Source organism: Vanacampus margaritifer, chromosome 17 (assembly GCF_051991255.1).
Source record: "Vanacampus margaritifer isolate UIUO_Vmar chromosome 17, RoL_Vmar_1.0, whole genome shotgun sequence".
Taxonomy (NCBI): domain Eukaryota; kingdom Metazoa; phylum Chordata; class Actinopteri; order Syngnathiformes; family Syngnathidae; genus Vanacampus; species Vanacampus margaritifer.
Window position 1 is genome coordinate 9,915,818 of NC_135448.1, and position 10,823 is coordinate 9,926,640.

Sequence of the window (10,823 nt, forward strand, 5' to 3'; positions counted from 1 at the left end):
CGATCTGGAAACTAAAAATACACGGAGTAGTCAACAATACATTAATAGTTTAGGGTTATTTTAAAACTTGGTTGTTGCAGGCACATTTCAAGAGTTAAGAATTTAGCTACACACACCGTTGTGCATTTTTATAAGCACCTTATAAACTGTTATATTTTCCATACACTTTCCCATCTATTGGCACAAATGTGACATTTGGACACATACTGTACAGAAGTACGTACAGTAAAAACAAGCTGTTGCGTCTCCCAGCCACAAGATGGCGACACAAAGCTAAACGTTTCCCCCCCTGTGATGGCACATTTCCTCTTCCGTGTCCTTGATAGCACGTACCGGCGCTCTCGCTGCTGAACTTGCAAACGAAACATGGCAAAAATAAGTCAACAGACCAAGCAGCGGCTGCAGCAACTGTTCCAGTGCGGACAGTTCGCCATCCGATGGGGTTTTATTCCTACAGTGCTGTACTTGGGTCAGTATGAAGGCGTGAAATAAGTTCGCTGTTATTAAACACGCTGGTCTCATGTTAGCCAGCTAGCATTAGCGTGCTGACAGCGTGATGACTGTACTGTAATTGGCTCTTCTGTGGTGTAAAAAAAAAAGAAAGACGTTTTTGTTAGATGTAAAACGTGTGCCTTTGGCACATTGACTCGGAACTGGGAAGTTCACACGTTCAAGTTGTGAAGCGTTATCAGGTCTAAAAATTTGCAAATGACTCGCATCGGAAACACCGATAAGGATGTCAACACTTGGTTCACACCAATCCGACCTGGCCTTTCCCCTCATTTGTCAAACTCGAGATGCAAATTTGTGAATGGTTTCACAACTGCGGTGTCTTCTGGTAATAACTGCTTCATCATTCATTCTTTTCTAATCTGACTGATGCTCTCGCAGGGCAAAAATAAAATGTTTTTTAAGTTTTTCAATTGGAATGTATATGTCGTGTTCCTGCTCTGTGCTTTTTGTTCTAATATTGTTCTTTTTGTTTTATTTCATGTAACAGGCTTCAAACGAGGAGCAGATCCAGGAATGCCGGAACCCTCAGTCCTGGGGTATGACTTGAATAAATTGAATAAAAATGTTTGCCCACAATCAAGTAGGGGGGTGGGTTTAAGCTCCACTTTAGGATATTTAAACACAATTTTAAATCAGTAGAAGCTAACTTATTTAACATATTTAGAGACCGAAAGAACAACAAATAAGACAAAATTATTGCACAACAGTGTACTGTGTTTACAGTAAGCAATCCAGAATTGGTCCAGAATTAAAATCAAGTCCAATCTTATCTATGACATTTATTGCAATTTAAAAACCTACTGTAGTTGCTATTATACAACTTCTTCTGAGTGAGATGAGTCTTTATTCTCATCAAACGACTGCCAAACTGCCAGTCATTTGCCATTTCGTGAGGTCAGATAAAATAGTATCAAGGATTACGTGTCTGATGTTGCAATACATGCGTGTGGGGAAAAATACCACAGAAATTTAATTGTGGGCATAGTTCTCGTGAAAAGTGGCAATACTGACCTGTGTCATCGGCAGTTGTTGTGTCAGCGTTTTCTCTCGTGTGCGTTTGTGTATGTGTGTCTCCTGGGGAGTTTGAATGAGTGTGTGTATTAGGACCAAACAGATGGATACAAATCGACATTGTAATGTAGTAGAATATAATTTTCAAATAGTGAAGGCTGCGGTTTGGGGGGTGGGGCAAAAAGAAATGTTTCATTACGGTTAGTGGGTAGTAGGGGTGTGCCAAAAAATCGATTCTCATTTAGTACGATTCAGAATCGATTTTAAATGTCCCAAAATCGATTTTATTAAATAAATAAAAAAATACTGTCTTGCCTTTGTCTGTGTGTGCCTTTATTTGAAGCGCTGTTCATGTTGTACCCGATTTGGCCACTAAGGGGCAGTTTTACGCCACATTTGGTTGCACTTTGTGACAATGTCGTAGTGAATGCAAGTCAAGGTATTTTTCTCAAGTCAACAGCCTTTTCATATTAATTCATGGCTCATTTGCCTTAATTTGAGCATAAGCATGACCTATAAGACCTAAACATTTTTGTATAGCAAATCTGATACGGTTTATTGTAATGCAGATGAATGTATTGTTTGTTTAAAAATACATGAGAAGAGAACCTGTGAAAAATAATCACATATTAAATCGAAAAGCAACAATGGAAAAAGTATGCATCACCATCCAATTTGTTTTTGCTTCTTTTCAGTCTACTTTGGGGTTGAAAAAGGACAATGTCCACATCAACAACCCCCTCCTGAAGACCACGACAGCCACCTTATACTGAACATTTATTTTTTACACATTCTGCTCTGAAATTCATAATTTCAATGTTGTCCTTTTTAAAATACGAGGATTTAGTCACAGCTATTTATTTGTTGTTATGACATTGTCTTGACTTAGGTTTGCCCTGTATTCCATGTTAGTGTCAATAAATGTCTGACAATAGATTCCATAAGTGCCCTTATTTTTTTTTGAAGATTGAAAATATACTCTATACAAATAGATCTCAATATGTTTGAATATCATGGAAAACGTGTTTTGAAAAGGGCAATTCTTGTAAAGATTCACAACACATGGAGTGAAATATTTCATGATTTTGATCTTTATAGTTTCGATTATGGCTTACAAACGTCACTCTTAAAAAAAAATAACGTAAGAAACCATCACTGATTTTTAATATCAAATTTATGTAGGTATTGGCCATGTTGAAAATATTCACCTGTTAAAAATGTCTAACTATAAATATGTACAATATTGTAATTTGAGACTTACCCATTACCATAAAATAATAAAATATGTGTGATATAACTAAAAAAATAAATAATAATCCAATCGCATTGGAGGTTTTACCGAGTGTTAATCAGAGTGGGAATACGTTGCAGTCATTAGACTTCAGCAAAAGTTTTATTTTAAACAGCTTGATTCATAAATAGGCACATACATTTTATTCATGTTTACAAAATACATTCAGTAAAGACAAACTCCTGAAATAAATATAGTTACATTGCCTTTAAGTATAAGAGCTAATTAAATATGAACATTCTGTCCACAACAATGGGATTTTGTGTGAGCAATAAATATTTTTTCCAAAGAATAAATAACCCCCCAAAAACTTTTCAGTGCGTCGTTCAAAAACTACAAAGACATCATCACTCCGTCAATGGATTGCATCGCACTGCAGCTACGACAACTTCCCATAATTTGCTTCATGTTTCGCCCAATTTTCCCGCGGCAGCCACCATTGCGGATATGACTACTACAACATATTATGGATGCCGGCCTTGGCAGGTCTTCCCCTCTGTCTGTCCTTCCGGCTCAGCGCCCTCTTGCCGTCAACCATGAAGATGTAGAGCTGCCGCAGGATGCTGTGCGCCGTCATTTTTCTGTGAAAAACATCTGGATTGTCCAATGATCCCAGCAAGCTCGCTTCCTGGCTGTTGCTCAAGCCTGTCACCTCTTCTGGCTTTTTCATCTGCAGAACAGAGTAAAAAAAATACACTGTCAAATTATGTATTATAAAGAAAGACAGCAACATCATAGAATTTGAGAAATTCCGGTGGAAATTTGGAACGGGCGTGCTAACTGTCTGTGAAAGGGTTATATGCACCTCAAGCATTTTATTTTACATTATAAAACATCTATTGATTATTTTCCCAGTCAAGCCTCCTTATAGAGGGGGGGGGGGGGGGAGTATCCATTGGTGCAATTTTGAACGACTGTAGAATGCTAACAGGTGGTATTCAATTCAATTCAATATAACTTTATTTATCCCCTAGGGACAATTAAGAGCTAGCTTAGCGCAACATATCAGCTAAAACACAAAGGTAGATAGAAAGGATTTTACATTGTGCCCTATGATAATTGGGAACCCATGTTAAAGGAAATTAGCTTGAATGCTAACACTTAACATACAGTATCGTTAGCCTAATTTTAAATGAAAAACAACAAACGTAAAGTCCAGTTGCCTCAATTCAACTTTTGTAGATCACCATGACGTTGATGACTGAGAATTTACATATAAGAATGAAGGAAAAAAAGAAAACTTTTCAGCGAGTATATTGGTGTTTGTTAATATTATGACAAGACGTTCAAAAGGGCTTAGCTGGGTTGCTACATTTTTTGCCAAGCTAAATTCAATACTTTCTAATGTTCAATGTTCTCAATGTACCATGTTTTTAAAAGTTGTTACAGTACATAAGCCACATCACTGATTTGTTTATTCTGTTTCGCTTTTTTTCGCCCCTTGGATCTGAATGTATTTACAACCATAAAATCTTACTTTATTTGTGTTAAAAACATTTAAGACTTCTGATAGCATGAGTTAATACATTTTAATGCCACCAATAGATTATATGCCACGGAGGTGGCGGGACTTCCTGTTTTCTTTTTTATACATCAGCTTTGTTTCCAGTAACCTGTTTACTTGTGGGCCGCGTCACAGTTTTTGCGTTCCCGCCGATGGGAGCTCGCGGTTTGGGAGGGCCAGGGGTGGTCGTGCGAGTGTTGGAACGCGGCCATCAGTGGCCGGAAACGACGCTAATGTGTGAAACCCGGAAGTCGGGGAGTCCGTGGCATCTACCCTATTAATGCCTTGTTTTTAAGATTAATATATTCAGTGCAATCCGCAGGAACGCTTCTTTGGCAATTATGCTATTAGGCTAGCAAGAAGTCACTCTGGTAACCTGGACAAAGTCACGAAATCCCTAAATTGTTGGGCAGCACATTACGAACGTACCTTTTGTTTGATATTCTGGAGCAGGATTGCAGTGTACTGTTTGGCCTCGGACAGAATTCCACTGTCGGGATAGTCTTTCTCAACGTGCTTCAGAAGACTCGTGTAAATAGACAGACCTCGGGCCAGCCTGTGGAGGCACGCCTCCTGGAGAGAAGAAAAAAATCAACGTAAGCCAATCTATCATTCGTGGACTTTCTTTTTTTCTTTTATTTAGTTAGTTTTTGCTGCTTTGACTTGCATGGACAAACTGATACAAGCTGTATACAGTATACAGAATGGTGGCAGTAAATTCATTTCAGATTCACACTAAGCGTCTTTTTGGCAAATATTGAACTATTCAACAACAAAAAGGCTTCAAGCTGTTTAATGCCACTCCCGGTTGAAGTCTACTGTCAAAATAAACATTAAACAAAGAGCACTATAGGTTGTTGTGTTTGAAACAATCACGTAGCTTTGCTTTAGGAAAGTGCACTTAGCATAATGCTAGCAAACTGTTTTAGCTGTTAGCATCGGTAGAAACAGCGGATATTTGAACAGAGTTGCTTGAATATGTATTTCTTGATATCTTTTGAATTTGATAACCTACTTTTAAAAACAAATAACATTTAGATAACCCACACAACATAAAAGTCAAGACAATGCTAGCTAGCAATTCAACAAGGTGACGTACTGTATGGAAAGTGAAAATGACTAAATGAAGTCACATGGAAATCAAAATATATAATTGACTGTAAAAAAAATGTTGTTTTTTTTAAAACTTTTATTCATTCCAAAGTCATTATGTTTTTACTTTTACTAGAGGTATTTTTTTTATTATTTTTTAATTTAAATACTAGCCATAAAGTACAGCGTTTCCACTTCTGGTTCTTACCTTGCTGAAGTTGGATCTGGGGCAGTTTGGTGGAAGTTGTGGTACTTCGTTGTCCTCCAGTAAAGCAAACTCAACACTGTTTTGGAATTCATCTTCAAACTGAAATCAGAATTGGCCACAAGAAAATTAAGTATTACAGATAGAACGGAATATGACAATGAAGAGACTTTTGAAGTTCCACTTACAGCTTTTTGGTGCTCTCTAGCGGAAGCCAGAACCGAGTCCCAAACCTCGAGAGAGCTCAACGGATTGGAGGGCTCACTTTTTTCCTCACTTGAGCTGCCACCTGATGGAAAGGCCGTGGGCGCTTCTGTAAGCGGAGCTGCGGTGCCACGCAGTACCAGAAAGGCCAGCAAACCCACAGCAAGAATTTGTGCGTCTGTGTGGCCGCATGAAAAAGTATGAATGGATGGCAAAAGAGGAACACAAAACAGGAAACGGTCACCACTGCAAAACTTACACATTTGTGAAGGCATGTTTTGCGTCACTGGCCGAGTCGAGATTCCTCTTGGGCTCCAGTTGGGTTCGTGGAACTTGTCTTGTCTTCACATGGTCCCGCCATTATATACTCTTCTGACTGCAGGAATTTCATAATAGCTTCCTGCTTCAATTATTCATTTGTGTGATATTGTAATTTTTGTTTGGTCCCTCCCGAAACCTGTATTTTCCATTCAGTATATTTTTGACCTCATTTGCTTCATAGTTATTCATACATTAGCACATCTATGAATCAGATGCTGAAAATACTTGGTCGTGGTTTTAGAAATCATGGATCAGTATTGATGATGTGATGACATTTTGTTATACGTCATGTCATTCAAAAGACAGTTTACAGTTTCCTTTGTGTAGACCGTATTGTTGGAATTTAGCTGCAAAGTCAGCAAAAGTTCCTTAAGCAAAATTTGATCTTGGCACCATTTACTTTTACTCTGCCAATATTATAAATACTCTATTTGGCAAGGCCACACTTGCTGCTCACAATGCATACCACCACCAGCACTCTCCGTTTCGGACGTTTTGGTAACTTCGTTTTCTGCTATCATAACTTGTGAAGTAAACAAATTATTATTAAATTTTTTTAAATTCAATATGTTACATTTGATTACTTTATGAGTACAACACATTTTTTCAAGCACAGTTCTGTTATATTTAACTGAATGCATTTACGTTTAGCCAATCAAATAAAAAAGTAAAATAAATCACTTATGTATGTAAAAATAACAGTTTTAATAAATAATATGTAAAATGTGACATGATTTAAATGAACAGAGGCGATAAAAATGAAACCTGAAATAGTCTATCACAAACTTATGATAATGAAGTTGTATTAAAACCATAATAGTTATTTTAAGAAAAAAAATGAAATAAATAACATTAAGTATGATGGATTCTTTAATAACATTTATTATTGTGAATGGTGAAGTAATATTTTCCTCTCAGAGTTTAGTCGCTGATAATGGCCAAACCTTTGATACTTGAGACTCAAAAAGGAAGCCACTGTACTTTAATGAATTGATGAGGTGGTACTTAGTGTAAAATATTTGCAGTAACCTGTATCGAATATTTAAACACGAGACTATTTCATGTCACGTCTGTCTATTTTTGCTATAGTTAACTCATCAATTAGCGTAACTCCAGTGAGAATAAAATGAAAACTTCCAGTGTTGACATTGGTTTTGCTATCTTGAGGATGTTGTAAGAGCGGGTTTACGTATTCGTGTTTCATTATTTTCATTTATGCGACTGTAGCCATTTTATTAATTTTCCTCAATTCTGGCAATTGAAAATGTAGGACAATCAGGAACAAGAAATTTGAAAGCTAAACATATGTTTAATGAGTTTAACCGTTTTGTGGTTGAGTATGTTTGAAGAGCCTGCTGTACAAGTTGCATAATGAGCGTCAAGCTTCTAACATCAGACCAAGCTTCCCATTTCCTCTCATATTTCTAGTGAAGTCGTGTGTGACTTCATTGCCAGGCTGAAATTGCCATTTGACAAAGTCTCAACATGACTGATTTCTCGTTTTAGCCTTTCATCAGTGAAAAATACCAAAAGGGAAGTGTGGTTCATTTTTGGTTTCATAAAATAGTTTCATTGTGCACTCAGGAAAATTGTAGGTCAAATGTCACCAGTGTATGTTTGCATCAGAAACGTTTTGTTTTGTACGCCCTTGTGGATTTGACCTATGAGAGATGATAATGGATGGATAAATGAGATGAAGTTTAGGCGCATGAATGCTATAGTGGGTCGTCAAAGTGGTATGATTGCAAATAATGCAATTTCAAAGTTTTTATATGCCTAATTATTTTCTACAAAAAAATAGCACTCTCAAACGTACACTCATGCGCACCATGGCCACTTGGGGGCAGTAATATACACACATTTACATGGGGCCATTCAAATAAGTCAAAAGTAAAACCAGTCGTAAAGAATACATGTCTGAGAGTATTGTTACGTTATCTGTACATCCACCCTCTGATGAGCTTTATGAAATACACTTGTGACCGTTTTATGTTTGCTGTGCCTAAAGAACTCATTAAAAGACATCGCCGTGTGGTTGGGTCGCCCTCTAGTGGTCGCCTGCTGACCAGCATCAATCTGCATTTAACGGCATGCTGCTTGACTGTAGTCTGCAGTGTACTGTTGATAACGCTAGATAGCAGTGTTGAAGCAGTGTAGTCAAGAGAGCAGCCTTGCAACCCTTTTCTACCGCTTGACTTCAAGAGGTCAGCTATTTCCTAGCTGGCTTTGCAAGAAGCGAGGTAGTGTACACTTATAATGGCAGCTAATCGAAGGGAAAATACAGACAAATAAGTATTCACACTCATATTCTATGAACAATTTAGAGAGTTAAATAAACCCAGTATCCGCAGGGAACACACAATAAAGTTAATACATATATACATTATTTTATTATTTGTTATTTTAAGTTAGTTAAATCAAGTTAGGAATGGGTAGGGAGTTATAGTGGGAAAATGACATGGAGGCAGTTTCCTAAAAGGGAGCTAGCTATAGACAGTAAAAAATGCTCTGTTAATATTTTTAGAATCTATTATCTTATCGATCATTATTCCATTGATTACTTGTGTTATCATCTTGACCCAATGCGACGGGTCAAATCCTCAACCAATTCTAATCAAAGTCCAGCCGTGCCTTGAGATACAAGTGTCTTAGTTTCCAGGTTTTTCGAGATATGAGCGGCTTGTTGGCCGATTTCATGCTTTGCTTTTTTGTGGAAGGCTCAATCAGATTCAGGGATGTGATTTTTCCGCTAATTCGCGGAGTTCCGCTTTTTTTATCTCCCCCCCCCCAAAAAAATTTCAGATATTTTTTTTTTTTTTTTTAGTAGTTCATTGTGTATGCACATGACTCCGACAGATAACATCTTCTGCTATAACAAAGACATTTGTGGTATGCTCTAATATGAGTTACTTTTCATTTGGTCATGATACAATTATTTGTTCATGAAATTTGAACTCTTCAACATTATTTATGTGTTAACTTAGTAATCACATTAGTTAAATATGATGATATTCTCAGTGATAGTTTTTAAAAGCAAAGGCAGTCCAATGTTTTTGAATGTGACTGATTTTGAGTTGACTAAAACTGCCATTTTATATGGGATAGTTCAATATACATTGAAAATTTATGCTGTTGTTTTGTCTATTTCTTTGTCATGTGAGTGCATTGAAAGTACTTAAAAACACGGAAAACCCATGAGCCCCCAGACCCCCGGCTAAATTTTCAGATAATTTCACTTTGGTCAAATCACATCCCTGGATTATTGGCATTTCCTTTCATTTCAATGGGAAAAGATGATTTCAAATACTATTTTCTTTTTTGCTAAGAATGGGGTCACACAACGGATAAAACTTGAATCTCAAGGCACCGCTGCAATCTTTTTATTTTTATTTTTTCCTGGCCTACTACTTTTAGCTCACTCTGTCCTATTCCTCATCTGTGGATGTTGAAATCCATAAGAGGAATCATATCTTGGCTCAGCTAAGCTCAGGCGGGCACTCTTCAATATTTAATCGGGAGTGCATTTGTTTGAAGAGCGTTTTCTGAGTAGTGTGTGATAAAGGAAGACGTCTGAGGCCTGACCATGTGTGCGCGCAGATGCGGAGTTTGTATGCAGGACACAAGCTTGGGGGAGGAGGAAAAAAATGATGGGACTGCATACATACTGTATTTGTGTGTGCGCCGTGACAGTTTGGGGATGAAAGGCTTTACCAACTCCTATGGTAATTGCTTCACACTGTCTCCCTTCTTGTCCCTCATGTTCCTGATGTTCCCCATCCCCTCCTTCTCCTTTACGCAGTAATCCATCCTCGCTTTTGCTCCTATGTGCAACCTGCAGATATTATGCTGGGATCATCTATTCAACATGCCATATTATCAGGTTTATTTGCTGTGTGTGCATCTGCTGCTCTGTATGCACAAGTACCAGTGGCGGGTGTAAGTGGAATCCCTCGGGCCCACCAAGCAGTTTATTTCAGCATTCTCCACAGTCAGGGGGAGGGTGGGTGTAATTCCCTTTTCTTGTTTTTTCTTCTCAGCAATTTAGTAAAGACAACATAAGGAGGCCTGTGAAAATGTTATGTTTTGTTCAAAGAAACGAATGAACCTTTACTGGATTGGTCTTGTCTTATTATGCATTTTGTGCGTAACCTTTTTTTGAACAGATTTGAAAATAACCTAAATTAGCCAATACAGTCTAGAAAAGTTGAGCTGACAGCCGAGTTATCCAAGTGCACTGGAGATGAACTCTGCACAGCTTGTCATGTCATCCGCAGTGGCAAGATCGACTTCCTTTAGAAATCTTCAGTTGAAAAAAAAAATTCTCTCTTTCAACCATGTTCACTTGATGTCTTCAATTAAATGTTCAGTATTTCCACCTCATTCTGCGGCTCGGTCCCAGAGCGAGCGTCACCTTCATCAAAGCCTGTCTAAACACACGCCTTGCTAGCATGCTCCAATCTGGGAATATATCGACTACTTTATCTTTTTTTAAAACTGGCCTCGACTCTAATTTTGTTTTGTCTGGTTCTCCCCCTTGTTTCTGGTGTCCTTCAACCTCCATGGTGGCAAATTGATGCAGAACCAGTTCGTCTTAATAACATCTTGAGGCTTTGGTTCTGGCGCCGCCTCAGCTCTAGGCCCTGCTTCTTCTGGACATCAAAACTGTGAGGTAGACGCACTAA

The 10,823-nt window shown here is 37.9% G+C and overlaps 2 protein-coding genes across 2 annotated transcripts; one reads left to right on the forward strand and one right to left on the reverse strand.

Annotated features, from left to right (window-relative positions):
* The first annotated feature begins 302 nt into the window (after positions 1 to 302).
* tomm7 (translocase of outer mitochondrial membrane 7 homolog (yeast)) lies at positions 303 to 2,460 on the forward strand. Its single transcript, XM_077548834.1, has 3 exons — positions 303 to 469; positions 1,001 to 1,049; positions 2,220 to 2,460. Exons 1-3 carry the CDS (start codon positions 367 to 369, stop codon positions 2,233 to 2,235), a joined length of 168 nt encoding a protein of 55 aa, XP_077404960.1. The 5' UTR covers positions 303 to 366; the 3' UTR covers positions 2,236 to 2,460.
* A 438-nt stretch (positions 2,461 to 2,898) lies between these two features.
* il6 (interleukin 6 (interferon, beta 2)) lies at positions 2,899 to 9,948 on the reverse strand. The gene is given in 6 exon segments (XM_077549131.1): positions 2,899 to 3,293; positions 3,296 to 3,485; positions 4,749 to 4,892; positions 5,620 to 5,718; positions 5,805 to 5,998; positions 9,879 to 9,948. Coding segments are annotated over 6 exon segments (771 nt in total). The 3' UTR covers positions 2,899 to 3,219.
* Positions 9,949 to 10,823: the final 875 nt, after the last annotated feature.

What these genes read in the sequence shown, in the direction of transcription:
- tomm7 (XM_077548834.1), top strand. Translation starts at nt 367, where the DNA reads ATGGCAAAAATAAGTCAACAGACCAAGCAGCGGCTGCAGCAACTGTTC. An exon ending in TCCTACAGTGCTGTACTTGG is followed by an intron (nt 470 to 1,000) that starts GTCAGTATGAAG and finishes TTCATGTAACAG; the next exon opens with GCTTCAAACGAGGAGCAGAT.